Genomic DNA, 17,735 nt, shown 5'->3' on the forward strand with positions numbered 1-17,735 from the left:
ACTAGCTTTCACCTCGTCGTAAACTCCGGTATCTACCACGTCATTGGCGATCTCATTGAAAATTTGGGCCACATCTTCATCATTGCCAAGACAGTTGTAGAGAATGTGTCACGACCCAAATTTCGGGCTACCCAAAATTTGGCCCATGACCCCAGGTCAAAGGTTTGACCCTAAGGGTTTCTCCTACTTCACGTTGGCAGCCAACCAAAACACTCTGATTTTTTTTTTTCCACGTATAAACCACACTAGGGTTCTCACCAACTAACAATATTTCAAACATTACTCAAACGCATCAAGATTTAATAATTATCATTATAGTTTAAAATAAAAGTTCATAGTTAATCCACTTAATCAAATTAAGGTCTCATTACACATCCATAGTTCACAATTTATTAAAACAAGTACCAATATCACAAACACAATAAATAAGACACGTTCCACTAGACCACTCCAGGGGCATCCTGAAGTCCTCCCTGCCCCACTTGTGGATCCTCAAGAGTGATATTTACATCTAAAAAGATGTAAAAAAGGAAGGGGTGAGCATTTCCACATTGCTCAGTAGGGTGCCTAACACCCAAAGGGTTAATGGGGATTACTAAGTTTCAAAGAACACAAAAGAAACAGTTCAACAGTATTAATCAAGTCACATAATTTAATATATAATATTATACACAATTCCACAACATTCAACCATTAAATGAATGCATATGAACGTGTGACACACAGTCATACAATGCACTATCGTTCTCAGGCTTTCATCGAAGGATACGCATCCACACCCAAATACGCTCCTCATTCGAAGTCTTCCCAGGGTAAACTTTTGGGTCTTTCACCCTAGGGATCTCTCTCCCTTCTTAATTCGCCTCACAAGGCCTTTCACTTTTCATCACTATTTCATTTTGTTTTTCTTTCTTTTTCCATTTCATACACTTTTCACAATTTTTATCCTTTCTTCACACAACCATGATGCAAATGAATGTCACAATTCCAAAATTTCTCAATAATTTCAACAATTCCAACATTCCCAATAATCCAATAAAATAAATTTTCCACATTAAAATATCCGAAAATATCCCAACAAATTTTCAAAAATTCACATATCAATAAACATGAAATTATACCACACTTTCGGAATTTTTCAATAATTCTAATAGTTTCAAATATTTGAAAATAATTAATTTTCCACAATAAAATTACCGAAAATATTCCAATCAATTCTCAAAGATTCACATATCACTAGATTTGAAATTGTACCTTAATTCCGAAATTTTCTCACACTTCTAATAATTTTTAACAACCCAAAACAATTATTTATCAACCAAAAAGAATTCCCAAAATTACAAAAAATTCCAAATCATTCAAATAAAATTCCCACAACACCAATATTACATACTTAACTCATAATGACAAGGTTTATAATTTTTTTTTCAATGAAAAACGCATTTAATTAAAGTTTTAGGGTTAGGTTCTCCTACCACAGATATAAGAATTTGACAGTTAAAATCATGATCAGCCATCGTAGAATCGTGCCTCTCATCGAGTAGCACACCTCCTCAAAATTTGAGTCGGACGTCGTTCGGCCGTCCAAATGGCCGGTCAAAGTTCCGGCAACAAGAACAATCTCCACAGTCCCGCGAGTCTCCTCTGCCACTTTCTCCTTTTTTCTTTTTTACTAATCCAACAACCACCACTAGTCCACAACCCAATATCCAAGGCCCAATGAATTAATTCCCTTTGTTTTAACAACCCACATCTCACAACCCACTATCCAATTTTTTGATTTTTTTTTCTTTTATTTATTTTCATTTGCTTATTTCATTTCCAATTCAATTTTTTTTTTTAATCATACACAATTTAATTTATTAAACACCAACCCAAAAATTAATTTTCTTAATTTTATTAATAATCAATTTAATTTAATTTTTTACTTAATTAATTTTAATTAATTCACTTTTCATTTTCGTTTTCGTTTTTCTTTTCTGGAAATTCTCAATTTCTAAAATCTTAAGAAATTTTCTACCATAAGACTGACGTGGCACAAAATTTTCAACTTGCCTAATTGACCAACACAATAAATCAAATTTCACCAATCCAAAATTAACACATGTTCTCCAAACACTTTTCTTTTTTACTTTTCAACCACCACACAAAAGACGACTTTTCAAACTAAAATTTCCAACGTGACCTAAATTACCCAGTCATTATATCCTACTCCCCTAAAAGAAATTTCGTCCCAAAATTTAAACGAGCTTACCTTAAAAATCATAGAAGAGTTGCGGATAGTGTCGTCTCATTTCTTCCACAGGTTCCCAAGTGGCTTCTTCTATCCCATGGTGTTGCCACCACACTTTGACTGCGGGAATCACCTTGTTCCTAGACCTATGCTCTCCAACTTCCAAAATTCGTAAAGGTTCCTTCACATAAGAAGTATCTTCACTAATTTGAACATCTTACAAGTCCACTACCCAAGTTCAATCTGGAGTTCACTTCCTTAGCATCGACACATGGAAAACATCATGCATAAGGGACAACTGTTGGGGCAAAATTAACTTGTATGCCACTGGGCCAACTCTCTTATCAATCTGAAATGGTCCCACAAATCTAGGGGTTAACTTCCCCTTTTTCCCAAATCGAAATATGCCTCTTCGATGGGACACTTTTACAAACACCCAATCCTCTTCCTCAAAATCCAAGGGCCTTCTCATTTGGTCTGCATAACTTTTATGTCTATCTTGGGCAGTCTTAAGCTTTTCCTTGATGAGTTGTATATTTTTTGTAGTCTCTTGCACAATCTCAGGTCCCAACAAACAACTCTCACCCGTCTTTATCCAACACAAAGGGGATCTACAAGGTCTCCCATAGAGTGCTTCATAAGGTGTCATGCTAATACTAGATTGGTAACTATTGTTATAAGCAAACTCTACCAAAGGTAAGTAATCTGCCCAATTTCCTCCAAAATCCAAAACACAAGCCCTTAACATGTCTTCTAAGATCTGGATCACTTTTTCTGATTGACCATCTGTTTAAGGGTGAATAGGGATGCTAAAATTCAATTGGGTGCCCAAAGCCCTTTGTAAACTCTGCCAAAACTGAGAAGTAAACTTAGGTTCTCTATCAGACACTATAGATAAAGGTATCCCATGCAATCTCACAATCTTCTATATATACAACTTAACCAAATAGTTCATGGAATCAGTAGTTTTCATGGCTAGAAAATGAGCTGACTTAGTAAGACGGTCCACAATCACCCAAACTCCATTTTTCTTGCTTCTAGTTCTTGGAAACCCTATCACAAAGTCCATAGTGATATGATCTCACTTCCACTTAGGTATAGGTAAAGGTTGCAACCAAGGATTGAAATATCGATTTTTACGGATATATCGGTACTTCGATTTTATGGATATATCGGAAATATCGGAGAAATATCGGTAGATATTTTTTCACAAATATCGATGGATATTTTTTCACAAATATCGATAGAGTGAAAATTATTTAAAATTAATAGGAATGCTTGAAAAAACTTCAAAAAATGATAAAATAAGTAAAAATACACATTTTAAAGTTATCTTGTAAGTGTAATTGACATATTTATAATTAAGAAGAAAAATATCATGAATAAAGATATATTGGTCGATTCGATATTTGAATTTTAAAAATAATATATATGAATTTTGAAAATGTATAAAGTTAGAATTGAATTAAAAAATATTTGATTTTATTAAATAAAAACAATTTATACATAAATATAATACATATGAGATTGCAATAGTCCTTATACTAAGGAAGAGATCGATGTGATTTCATTATATTGTTAGATGAAGAGGACCCAACTGGTTGAAGATAATATTTATTTAAAAATTTTTAAAATACTTTTATTAAAACATGTTTTATTATATTTTAAATGAAAATTAAATTAATTTATATAAAATATTTTATTTGAGATTTAATTTTTAAAATTTTATTAAAAATATATAGTAACAAGTTTTTTTTATTAATATTAATTTATTTAATAATCAAAATAAAATTCGATAATTTATAATTATTTATATGGATAGAGGAAAATTGTTCTCATGATTTGTTTTTTTTTTTTTTTTTTACCTCTACTAAATCTAAAAATTAAAAGGGCCACCCACTTCTGAACTTGCCCTCCAGCTGAGAGAATTCCTAAAAAAGACCTATTTTCATCTGCCACTCTCAATCCTCGCAGGTACTAATCTAATCACGTTGATATTATGTTTTTTTGCAACCCTCGTTTAATTGCCAAGAAAATCCATCCCCCATTCGATTTCCGGGAAAATTCATTCTCGTTTGATTTCCGAGAAAATCCATTCAAAACCCCCAAAGAAAACCAAAAAATTTTCTTTTCTTTTACTCCCTGTGTTTTCTGGATCTATTTTAAGGGTCTCTTTGCTGTTGTGCCATTGGATTTAAATTTCACGAACCCTAAATCCATGATTTTTGAGCTAGATTTTGTATCCTATGCGCGGGCTGGACCGGTAGGAAATATCGGGAAATTTTCTGAAAAATCGGTAAAAATACCGAAATATCTGCGATATTTTTGGTGATTTTTTGAAATTCTCCTCCGGTTGCTCCGCGCGTCAGATCCACTCGCGATTTTTCTCTGATTTATCGGTGCTTCACCGATATTTCTCCGATATATCGGCGATTTTGCCAATTTTTTGCCGATTTTTCCGTCGATCGATAATCGGTGACGATTATCGTTTCGGTGCCGCCCGATATCCGATATTTCTCCGAAATATCGGCGATATTTTCCGATTTTTCAATCCCTGGTTGCAACAACCCTGCAGGTCTCTAGTGTTTAGCCTTCACTTGTTGATAAATCTGACAGTTGGCTACAAACTGAGCAATATCTCTCTTCATCCCACTCCACCAAAACTGTCTCTTTAAGTCTTGATATATCTTGGTATTCCCAGGGTGGATGGTATACTTCGCTCTATGAGCATCTGCTAGAAGTTCATTTCTCAACTCCACATCTTTTGGCACACACAATCTCCCTTTAAACCTCACACTCTCATCTTCATACATAGACCAATTTTCATCTACTTCACTTACTACCAACTGGGTTTTAACCTATTCTAAAACTCATCATGAACTTAGGCCTCCACTATTCTTTGGATAACCATTGGTTTAGCGATATACTGTACAAGCATGGACCCTGTCCTTTCCAACCAAGACATAATTCAAAATCCTCAATAACTGCATGCATCTCAAACTTTCTCAACACCAAGCTAGACAACTGGCCAAAGCTCTTCTTACTCAAAGCATCTGGTACAACATTCGTCTTTCCACGATGATAATGAAGAGCAAAATCATAATCTTCCAATGTCTCCATCCATCTTCTCTGCCTAGAGTTTAAATCCTTTTGAGTGAAAATGTATTTCAAACTCTTATGATCAGAGTACACCTCAAATTTCTCTCCGTACAAATAGTGTCTCCAAGTCTTAAGGGCAAACACCACTACTACAAGCTCCAAATCATGTGTTGGATAATTCCGCTCATGTTGCTTTAATTGTCTTGAGGCATAAGCTACCACCTTGCCTTGCTGCATTAGCACACACCCTAGCCCCACTGTAGAAGCATCACAATAAACCGTAAACAACTCTCCACTAATAAGAGCAGTTAACACTAGAGTAGTGGTCAATTTATGCTTCAACTCCTAGAAAGCATTCTCACACTCCTCATTCCATTCAAACTTCACCCATTTTCTAGTCAACCGAGTCATTGGTGCTGCAATCCTAGAGAAGTCTTCCACAAACCTCCTATAATATCCAGCCAACCCTAAGAAACTTCTAACCTCAAATACATTAGTAGGCCTTTGTCACTCTTATACAGCTTCCACCTTGGAATGGTCTACTGCTATTCCTGCCTCAAAAACCACATGCCTTAAGAAATTCACTTCAGTAAGACAAAACTCACTTTTGTCCAACTTCCCATACAACTGATGCCTTCTTAAAGTTCTAAGGATGGTCACCAAATGCTTCTTATGCTCCTCTAAACTCCTTAAGTAAATCAAGATGTCATCCACAAAGACAATCAAAAACCGATCCAAGTAAGCACAAAATACTCTGTTCATTAAATCCATGAAAGCAGCGGGGACATTAGTTAACCCAAAAGGCATGACTAGAAATTCATAATGCCCATATCTCGTTCTAAAAGTGGTTTTAGGAACATCTTCTTCCCTAACTCTCAATTGATGATACCCAGTTTTCAAGTCAATCTTACTAAAATACTTTGCACCCTTCAACTGATCAAACAAGTCATCTATCCTTGGAAGAGGATCCTTGTTCTCCACAGTAACTCTATTCAAGTTCCTATAGTCAATACACAACCTTAGTGTGTCATCCTTATTCTTCACAAACAACACTAGGGCTCCCATGGCGATGTACTTAGACGAATAAAACCCTTACCCAACAATTCATCCAAATGAGTTTTCAATTCCTTCAACTCAAGAGGGGCCATCCTATAAGGGGATACTGAAATAGGATCAGTTCCTGGGTATACTTCAATAGAGAAATCAAACTCTCTATGTGGTGGTAAACCTAGTAACTCATCTGGGAATACATCTTGAAACTTCCTCACCAATGGAATTTCTGTAATGTCTTTCTAGGCTTTCTCCTTACCACGAAGGCAAGCTAGGAAATTTATTGATCCTTTCCTCAACACATACTGATAACACGAATCGGACTGCAAAAAAGGCAAACTAACACACTTCCCTCCAACAAAGCAAACCTCAAATCCATCTGGCAGATAAAATATTATCCTGCGGCAATGATAATCAATAAGCGTTCTATACACTATCAACCAATCCATTCCTAAGATAACATCATACCCAGTCATATCCAAAATCCTCAAATCCACATTAAGTGCTCTATCCGCCAAGGTAATAACGCATCCCTTGCATATTCTATCAACTCTAGAATTTGTACCTATAAGGGATTCGATAAGTAACAAATTTTCTACTATTTCCATTTTCAACCCTAATGCATTATCACAAGATGCAGAAATGAAAGAATGAGTTGCAGCAGTATCAAACAAAACACACACCCAAGTACTACATACCAAAATCATACCTTCCACCAAAATGGTGTCCTCCTCTAGCTCTGTTGGGGTCAAGGCCAAAACTCTTCCTGTTGCCTGCCTTCCCCTACCTCTAGTATTAGACCCTTGAGAAGAATGGGTCTGACTACTCATGGTAGTTGTCCTGGTTCCCTGCGTTGTTAGGGGTAATTGTGGCATCTAGTAGTAAGGCAACTGGAACTGAGAGGGCTGGAAAGGCACTATCGACTGCTACTGAGAACTTCCCCGAGACTGAGGTCGAGCTTGCTGTAGGCCTTGTAATGGGTAAGCCCTCCATAAGTGGTCTCCCGCTCCACAACCATAACATACTCTATTAGTAGCCGTCCTCTGAGCACTTTGCTCACCTCTTACATAGAACGACGAATGCATCTCAGACTGTAGAAACCTCTGCCTCTGTTGCGGGCCCTGGGAACTTTCTTCCATTCTTTGTTTCCCTTTTCTGTCCCCTTTTTGCTCCCAAATTTGGTTGGTTTCCTTAATGTCCTACTCCACCAACAAAGCCCTCTTAATAAACTCAGAATAGTCCCTTATTGCCAATGGGACTAATCTATTCCTAATAGCAAGCCTCAACCCCTACTGGAACCTTCTAGCATTTTCCTATTCCTCACTGATCATCCCCAAAGAAATTCTAGACAACTCCGAAAAAAGTGACTCATACTCCAACACCGACATGGTTCCTTAGATGAGGTGCTCAAACTCCATCCTCTTAGCATGCTTTGCCACCTCTTCAAAATACTTGACTAGGAAGATTCTCTCAAATTCCTCCCAGGTCATAACCTTTGTGTCATACACTCTTTTCATTAATTCCCACTAGAAATCAACTTTGTCAACAAGCATGTATGCTGCCAGACCTACCCTTCTTTCCTCAGGTATGTCCAGCCCCACCAGAATTCTTCTCATTCTCCTCAACCAATGCTCAGCTGCTTCTGCACTAGGCTCTCCATTAAAAGATGGAGGTTGCATCACCATGAATCTCTTCATTGCTTCCATCTGGCTCATTATTGGCCTCTCAGTGCAGCTCCTCTTATGTGAGTGGTCTGAATCCTTATGGCCCTGGGTACCTCCTGATCTCCTAGAACCCTATTCTCTCATCAACTGGACAGTCTCTCTCAACTCCCTTCTTACTTCTCAGAGTTCTTCTCTTACCAACTCAAACTCCTCATTTCTCTTAGATTTTCCTCTTCTGGTCCTTCCCACCATTTCAAATTTAACAATCCCTAATTCAACCACATCATCAAGGTGAGCAAAATAAATTCACATGTACCCATTTATCAACTTCAACAACTATCAAAACTTTCACTTTCATACAATCACAATACATAATTCAATTAATAATCAACTCGTTAACTAACACATACAGAAAATCATAACATTACAATACACACAAACACCCACAAACATTGACCCCAAGTTATTATGCAACCTTGGCTCTGATACCACGCTGTCACGACCCAAATTCCGGGCAACCCAAAATTTGGCCCATGACCCCAGGTCAAAAGTTTGACCCTAAGGGTTTCTCCCACTCCACACTGGCAGTCAACCAAAACACTCTAAATTATTTTTTCCCACGTATAAACCACACTAGGGTTCTCACCAACTAACAATATTTCAAACATTACTCAAACACATCAAGATTTAATAATTATCATTACTGTCCAAAATAAAAGTTCATAGCTAATCCCCTTAATCAAATTAAGGTCTCATTACACATCCATAGTTCATAATTTATTAAAACAAGTACCAATATCACAAATGCAATAAATAAGACACGTTCCACTAGACCGCTCCAAGGGCATCCTGAAGTCCTCCCTACCCCACTTGTGGATCCTGAAGAGTGATATATGTGTCTAAAAAGATGTAAAAAAGGAAGGGGCGAGCATTTCAACATGGCTCAATAGGATGCCTAACACCCAAAGGGTTAATGGGGATTATTAAGTTTCAAAGAACACAAAAGAAACAGTTCAAACCAAGGTACATAAAGGATTAGTAATGGAGATTATGTAAGTTATCCAAGGGACATTTTTGCATAAAAGGAATACTAATTGGGGCTTGATTTACTTAGCCCATACTTGTATTCTAACTTCTCGTTAGACAACATCGAATTGAACCACCATTTTTCCATAGAGCTTTCTTGCCCCCTATTTACATTAAAATACAATAAATGAATAGTCATTCGATGAAAAATCATTTGAATATTTCAGTATTAATCAAGTCACACAATTTAATATATAATATTATACACAATTCCACAACATTCAACCATTAAATGAATGTATATGAACGTGTGACACACAATCATACAATGCACTATCGTTCTCGGGCTTTCATCGAATGATACGTATCCTCACCTAAATACACTCTCCATTCGGAGTCTTCCCGAGGTAAACTTTTGGGTCTTTCACCCTAGGGATCTCTCTCCCTTCTTAATTCGCCTCACACGGGCTTTCACTTTTCATCACTATTTCATTTTTTTTTCTTTCTTTTTCCATTTCATACATTTTTCACAATTTTTATCCTTTCTTCACACAACCATGATGCAAATGAATGTCACAATTCCAAAATTTCTTAATAATTTCCACATTAAAATATCCGAAAATATCCCAACAAATTTTCAAAAATTCACATATCAATAAACGTGAAATTGTACGACACTTTCGGAATTTCCCAATAATTCTAATAATTTTCAATATTTGAAAATAATTAATTTTCCACAATAAAATTACCGAAAATATTCCAATCAATTCTCAAAAGTTCACATATCACTAGATTTGAAATTGTACCCTAATTCCGGAATTTTCCCACACTTCTAATAATTTTTAACAACCCAAAACAATTATTTATCAACCAAAAAGAATTCCCAAAATTACCAAAAATTCCAAATAATTAAAAAAAAATCCTACAATACCAATATTACCTACTTAACTCATAATGACAAGGTTTATAATTTTTTTTCAATGAAAAACGCATTTAATTAAAGTTTTAGGGTTAGATTCTCCTACCACAGATCTAAGAATTTGACAGTTACAATCACGATCAGCCAATGTAGAATCATTCCTCTCGTCAAGTAGAACACCTCCTCAAAATTTGAGCTGAAACAGACGTTGGACGGAGGTCAAAGTTTCGTTGACAAGAACAATCCCACGAGTCTCCTCTACCACTTTCTCCTTTATTTTGATTTTTTTTACTAATCCAACAGCCACCACCAGTCCACGGCCCAATATCCAAGGCCCAATGAATTAATTCCCTTTGTTTTAACAACCCACATCTCACGGCCCACTATCCAACTTTTTGATTTATTTATTTTTTTCTTTTATTTATTTTCATTTGCTTATTTCATTTCCAATTCAATTTTTTTTAACAACACACAATTTAATTTATTAAACATCAACCCAAAAATTAATTTTCTCAATTTTATTAATAAGCAATTTAATTTAATTTTTTACTTAATTAATTCTAAATAGTTTTAATTAATTCACTTTTCATTTTCGTTTTCGTTTTTCTTTTCCCAAAATTCTCAATTTCGAAAATTCTAAGAAATTCTCATCTTGCTGCTTTGGTTTGGGCTGACTCCTCCCATCTTCTCCTCCATACAACAACGACGACTCTCCCTTTTTTCTCATCTTCCTGCTCTTGTTCGGTCTGACTCCCCACTTTTTTCTTGCTACTCCTTTTATACCTGCCTAGCAGAGCACTTCGCAAAAGGTCGAGGAGATGAGAGGGCTCTTCGTCCTTCTCTTCCAGCTCTGGTTTTGATGTCGAACCATCTGGCTTTCTATTCTCAGGAGTGACGAATTTTTTTATCGTCTCTTGCATTATTGAATCATCCTCGATTTTTGCTTTCTCAAAAATCAACTCGAGGACTCCGAAGGGAAGTTGGTTCTCCAGCAAGAACAAGTCATGCTCCACAAATTTATTTGGTGATCTCTAAGAACTTCACTCATATCGACTTTGCGGTCATATTGTTGGTTGCAGATGAATTGTAGTAAAAAACACCCATCCAGAAGCATTATCCAGGTGAGTGCCTCATTATCATACTTGATTGTCGGTCTCTTATTATAGCACTTCCTCACTGCCTCGATATTACTTTCAATTTTTGTGTACAATGCTTCGATTTCCTGGTGACTATCAGCCAGGAAGTCTCAAGCACATAGAGGCTTGATCATTTGCACTGGGTGAAGGTGGGGCTTGCCGTGGTGGTAGGGATCGATCGAAATTACCCTTGGTTAGTACAATTTCTTGAAATCTTGGGTCCCCCTCAGAATGTGAGGAACCTTTGGTATCCTTGGCCATTGAGATTGAGTCCTTGCTTCTGTTTTTTTGAAAGCCTCAATCCAATTTTTCACCCTACGACTGATTTCAACAATGTCAATCCTGTGCTCCTCAGGCACGAGGCCAGTTTAGCCATTGTTCCTGCTTGGTTGGCCGCCTTCTAGTTCTATCTCCCCAACGTTCCTCTTTTCTTGCTACTCTTCCATGGAATATTGGATCACCACCTTGGCCTAATCACTGCTGGAATGTCAATTGGTACATAAGATGTTAGTCTACTGCTTATGACTATCCTCAGCATCATCCAGAGTGAATGGTCTAAATAAACGAATGGTAACTGTTGGTATTTTAATTGGTCCAGAAGATGTTTCTACTGCTGATGACTATCCTCAACATCATCCAGAATGAAGGGTCTAGAACATTCATTTATTTAGACCATTCATGATGATGTTAGTGAACATTCACGTGTAAATATTTTATTTAATTAGGTCAAGCCATCATTAATTTAAATTCTTGCCAAGTCACATTTCAAAATTAGGAATTTCAAAAATTAAACTTAAAAGTTATTTGAGATTGGATTTTTGACATTTGAATACTGCATGTATTATAAAAATTAATTTTATTGTTAGAAGCTAATTATCAAAGAACCTTAATTAGAAATACTTGGTGAGATTCATATTATATCAAATCGTTATAATAAAATTTTTAAAAAATATTTAATTTAATATTATAATAGATCAATTTATTTTTTAATTATAATTGGAATTCAACCTTATGAAATTATAAAACATGAAGCAAAATTCTATCGTAATGAAATTAAGATTACATTATGCTATATAAATTTAAGAATTTATATAAAAAGGTAAATTGATTAATTATTTTGAATATTATCATTTAGTATATTTAATTTAATTTTTAAAAGACTGATTTAACTGAAGTATAATTGGCAACAGAAGTGGATTAAATTAATGTCATTATGAATTGAGAAACTCATTATTATACATTGAATGATTAAATAATTGATGGTTAGCCCCTAAAGTTTATATATTTGAAAAAATAAAAGCTTAAAATGGTAATATGGTAGTTTTATTATGATATGAAATTTAATTAAAGGGCGGGTGGTATACTGGGAAGAAAATTTTGGATAATTTCAATGAAATTTCATCAAAATTTTGCGTATCAGTGACTGACAAAATGAAACGGGCAGACAAAAAATCGAGGTGGTATTTCAGAATTTGTTGATTAATTGACAAAATAGAAAAAATATCTCTAGGATGAAATTTCAGCAAAGAAAGTCTACCTACTGCAACGCAGTAACCAGTAAAGTCAATGTGTTACCGTGACGCTACAATGCGCCTCCCATTTTGCTTCCAAGGGGATTTGAACCCCAAACCAACCCCACCCACTTGTCATCTGGACTAACTTGCCCTTTGATATATAATGTGCAATAAATTTATATATACTTAAACTCATTATATAAAGAAAATATTAAAAGAATATTTTAAAGAGCAAATTAATTATAATTATTTTATAATTAAATGCAAAATCTTTTAATTAATTATCAAAAATATAGAAATTATATAATTTTCTTCATAATGTTTTTAATATCATTAATAATTAATTAAATATTAATAATTACCAAAAACAGACATTTCTCCCATGTCTGTTTTCTCATTTGGCCTGGATATTTTCCCTTAATTTTCTCTTTGTTTCACATGGTTAAGGAGAGCATTGTTTACGGTTGGGGCCACTAAGTACCAATTTAGCTACTAGTTTGTTGTGCAATGTCTCCTAACTTCTGGATTGGTATTCATCAATTTGTAATAAAGTGATTGGAGTTAGGCTTTTGCTCCTCTATGTTAACTAGTAAGAGGACTACCATATATCAGTGTATAGTATTGGATTCCCCATGAACTTGGAAATTAATTCCACTTAAATATGGTTGCCATGCGTATAGTTGGTAATAATTTTGTTATCCTTTTCATTCTCTATGTCTTAAAATGGTATGAGGGGCTTCTGTGTGGGTTGGAGGAATGTTAACGGATTTTGTTTCTCCTTTGTTCCCTTCAGCGTTTGTTTTCCTAGATTGCTTAGGGAGCCTATCAAGATTGTTCAGTAAGGTTTTGTATACTCCAATTCATTATTACAAAATGAAAAGCTATTAAGATCTATTGGGAAGTGCTACTTTCTGGTTTTTATTGCCCTAGCTCATACTATTTTGGTGAACATGACATGTTAATATGTTAGTACTGTTTGTGATCTTAACATTTGTTTGGTAGTCAATATTGTCAGTGGAATTGGAAAATTTTCTGCTGAATAAGAATAATGCACATTGTGTTGGTATTTCTAATCAAAATCCAATTTTACACTCTTCAAAATTAGATGGTGTTGCAGGCGGAGCAACTAGAGCTGCATTGACACAACATAAACGTTGCAGGTATATCTGCCGAGGTATGACTATAAGCATTCTGAGCTGGATGGAAATCATATGAACTTATGACTAAGCAACTAGTTTCAACCATCAAATTGTTTTATACTTTGATAGGAAGGAAGCCAGGAGACAGTAGAGACAATGGTTGTCATGGCTTTCGGAATGCTTCTTGCTTCTGTAGCTATTTGGTCACCATGTTTCATATGTATGGTAAGTTCTGATTCAATTTCTGATGCTCAAATTTGTACTTATTCACAACATATTGAAACTGAAAATTCATGGATGAAAGTGTTGACTTGTGAATATTACTGCAATTCATTTATAATTTTGTGTATGTGATTATGAGTACATTTTTGGTAGCCTAGATATTACTGCAATTCACAACATTTTCATTTAAATGTTATTATATATTTAAATTACTTGTTTTATATTATTAGATAATATTATTGGACAATCGTATTATTTGCCTCCATGGTTATATGAGAAGAAAAGTAGAAAAAATTGTTATATGAAATAGAAATGAGAATAAAAAGATCTTGAAAAATGGTGGAAAAAATTTTTTAAAAAATTGAAATGACTAAAGAGAATAAATTAAGAAACTTTAATGTGAAAGATATAAAAGTTTATATCGAGAATACTCCAAATAAAAAACGTGTTTAAATATGGACGTATATCTTTTTATGAAAATCTCAATACAATTGTTCGTTGTTTGATAATATGTAATTATTTGCATTATGTTTACTTCAAAAGAAAGATTTATATCAATTGATTGAATGAGATCAACCATATGTTTGAATATATTAAATAATTTATTTACTTTGTATAAAAAAATTAAAAATATTTTATATAATATATATAATTGAAATAAAAAAAGTGACAATTTAGATTATTTAGAATCCAATTGGCAATGTTATTTTAAAACACTTTTACCCTAAAAAGTGTTTTTTTTTTCTTTTTTTCTTTTTTTAAAAAAAGTGTTTGGCAAAAGTTGGAAAACACTTTTAAAATTTTTTAAAAATCACTTATAATATTGAGAAATCGCTTGTAATGTTTTCTAGAAAAACATTTAATAGTTAATTCTCTTAAAAACACTTATTGAAAAAAAAAATTTCATTAAAAACAATTCAAGTAAAAATATTATCATACACACTTTTAATTTTGTATGGTTGATATTTCATTTAATGTAATATAATATAAATGGAGTATTGTATTTTAGCATATGATTGTGTTGTATTGACTTATAATTTTTAACTGCTTTAGATGAAAGACATCCTATCGAGCAATATAGAAATATTCACTCATTTTTTTTCCTAAAATTTTTAATTAGATAGGATATATAAATTATGAAAAATCACAAGAAGATTAGGGAGAGTTCCATAAAGTCCTAAGAAGTGAAGGAACAACCTAAATTATTGTTTTTAATTTATATTATTTTTTTTGGCATATACTAATTTAAGTTATATGGATTGTTATAATATAAATTATGTTTTGTTATTTTACAAATAACGGAATATTTTCTCATAGAAATTATCATAGAAATTTGGATAATCACCTTGAGAGGTGAGATGATTAGCAAATTTATTATATTAAGGAGCATAATAGGTTTGAACAAAAAAAAAAAAAAAAAAACCATATAGTATAACCTAATTTAATAAACTTACTTGAAATTACATTTTATTTTATTTTTTTTACTTCTATTCAAGTGGACACTTTTATATATTCTAGTCTAAAAACACGTGCTTCGCATGTGGGTAATAAAAAATAATATTTTTAACATTTTATAAAATATAATGGAAAATTTTTAAATAAATTAGAAAAAATATATAAAATATAATGAAAAAAATTTAAATAAAAAAATCTATAAAAAAAAATGTATATTTATCAACCTCTAACGATTGTCATAAATATTGAAAAGTTAAAAAATATACATTCTATTTTAAATTTATAACACTTATTTCTTTGCATAATATTAACTTATGTATCATCCTGGTCTATGAAAAAGAAGACAAAGAAGGTAGCTGAAAATTGTGAGTTCAAAGAGATATTATAGATGATAGCAAACTCATGGGGAGGAAAAGACTAATAATATTGCATCAATGAAATCCAGTCATACAACTTAACAATCTATACATCTTTATTTCTCTAATCATACACACCAAACAAGAAAACCACACATCACAGTCATAATTAACCCAATATATATATATATATATATATATATACATATATATTAATTACCGGGAAGACTGTAGTAGGCCTGAACCCCAGTAAGAAATAGTATCAAAACAGCAGCAATGAAAGCCGTGACAGTCCATGGAGACCTGAAATGTATGTGACGGACTTCAGCTATCCAAGTACTCACTTTCCTGTCGTAGTGTTCCTGAATACTAGCTTTCACATGTCCATAAACTCCGGTACTTACCACGTCGTTGGCGATGTCGTTGAAAATATGGGCCACATCTTCATCGCTACCAAGACAGTTGCGGAGAATGTGCTTAGATCTCAGCTCCTTCACATCCTCTGCATGATCAATGAGTTCGTAAAGGAAGCATATATAAGAAGTGACCGTATAGTCATGTGGGGCATCTGGACACATTTCGTAGGCTACAATGTTCAAGAACCTGGACTTCGTGAAGTCATCAACGATTATTGGGGGAAGATTCAGGTAGCCACGGAAGAAGTAGGAATTGAAAGAAATGTCTGTCAAGAATCTCGTTCTACTTGATTGGAGATGGATCCCGGCAGCTTTAAGCTCCTTGATGTTTCGAAAAGACTGCCGAATGCCTCGTTGTTTGCCTTTTTTACATGGGCTACAGAACCGCCCACATATTCCTTGAGACGCCGACGACTTTTCTTTTTATCAGGTGGCCGCTCTTGTTCGGGCTGACTCTGGCCTAGGAGAGCACTTCGCAAAAGGCCGAGGATATGAGAGGCCTCTTCCAGATGTATTTCTAATGTCGACTCTTCTAGCCTTCCGTTGTCAGTGACGAATTTTTTTATCATCTCTTCCATTGTTAAACCATCATTGAATTTTGCTCCCTCAAAAATCAACTTGAGAACTCCAAAGGGAAGTTGGTTCTCCAGCAAGAACAAGTCCTGCATCACAAAATTTATATGGTGTTCTCTAAGAAACTTTCTCAGATCTTTCCGGCGGATGAATTGTAGTAAAGAACACCCATCCAGAAGCATCATCCAGGCGAGTGCCTCATTATCATACTTGATCGTCGGTCTCTTATTATAGCACTTCCTCACTGCCTCGATATTACTTTCAATTTTTGTGTACAATGCTTCGATTTCCTGGTTACTATCAGCCAGGAAGTTTCGGGCACATAGAGGCTTGATCATTTGCACTGGGTGAAGGTGGGGCTTGCCGTGGTGGTAAGGACCGATTGAAATTACCCTCGGTTCGTACAATTTCTTGAAATCCTGGGTCCCCCTCAACAACTGAGGAACCTTTGTTATCCTTCGCCACTGGCTTTGAGATTGAGTGCTTTCTTCTGCCTTTTTGAGAGACTCAATCCAATTCTTCACCCTAGGACTAATTTCAACAATGTCAATCCTGTGCTCCTCAGGTTCGAGGCCAGTTTGGCCACTGTTCCTGCTTGGTTGGCCGCCTTCTAGTTCTCTCTCTCCATTAACGTTCCTCCTTCCTTGCTGCTCTTCCATGGAATAGTGCTTTCCGGAACCAAACATAGTCTTAAAGTAAATTAGTTCACGGGGAAACTGTGGGGATGGATTCCGGCCAGGATATATTTGCAATCAAATGCAATTATTGTCCTTTCATGGAAACTGTTGGGATGTGCAGTTTAACTATGTTGGCGAGTAGCAGCAATAATTCAAATACTTTTTGGTACGCATGTGGGCCAAGATTGATGACTACAAAGTTTAAACATTATTCTTATTAAAAAGAACAGTAAATAATGATATTGCAACCATGTAT

The 17,735-nt window shown here is 34.5% G+C and overlaps 1 protein-coding gene and 1 long non-coding RNA gene across 2 annotated transcripts; one reads left to right on the plus strand and one right to left on the minus strand.

The window, feature by feature from the left end:
- The first annotated feature begins 10,855 nt into the window (after positions 1 to 10,855).
- LOC117929511 lies at positions 10,856 to 14,046 on the plus strand. The gene is made up of 3 exons (XR_004653773.1): positions 10,856 to 11,112; positions 13,747 to 13,815; positions 13,910 to 14,046. It is a non-coding gene; the product is annotated as an uncharacterized LOC117929511 (long non-coding RNA).
- Positions 14,047 to 16,498: 2,452 nt separating this feature from the next.
- On the minus strand, positions 16,499 to 17,488 carry LOC117930621 (UPF0481 protein At3g47200-like). The gene has a single exon (XM_034851254.1). It carries the CDS (start codon positions 17,486 to 17,488, stop codon positions 16,499 to 16,501), a length of 990 nt encoding a protein of 329 aa, XP_034707145.1.
- Between the last annotated feature and the right edge of the window lie 247 nt (positions 17,489 to 17,735).

The sequence above is a fragment of the Vitis riparia genome, chromosome 14, assembly GCF_004353265.1.
Source record: "Vitis riparia cultivar Riparia Gloire de Montpellier isolate 1030 chromosome 14, EGFV_Vit.rip_1.0, whole genome shotgun sequence".
In the NCBI taxonomy this organism is placed as follows: Eukaryota; Viridiplantae; Streptophyta; class Magnoliopsida; order Vitales; family Vitaceae; genus Vitis; species Vitis riparia.

Coding starts and splice junctions, on each gene's coding strand:
- LOC117930621 (XM_034851254.1), bottom strand. CDS start 17,488: ATGTTTGGTTCCGGAAAGCACTATTCCATGGAAGAGCAGCAAGGAAGG.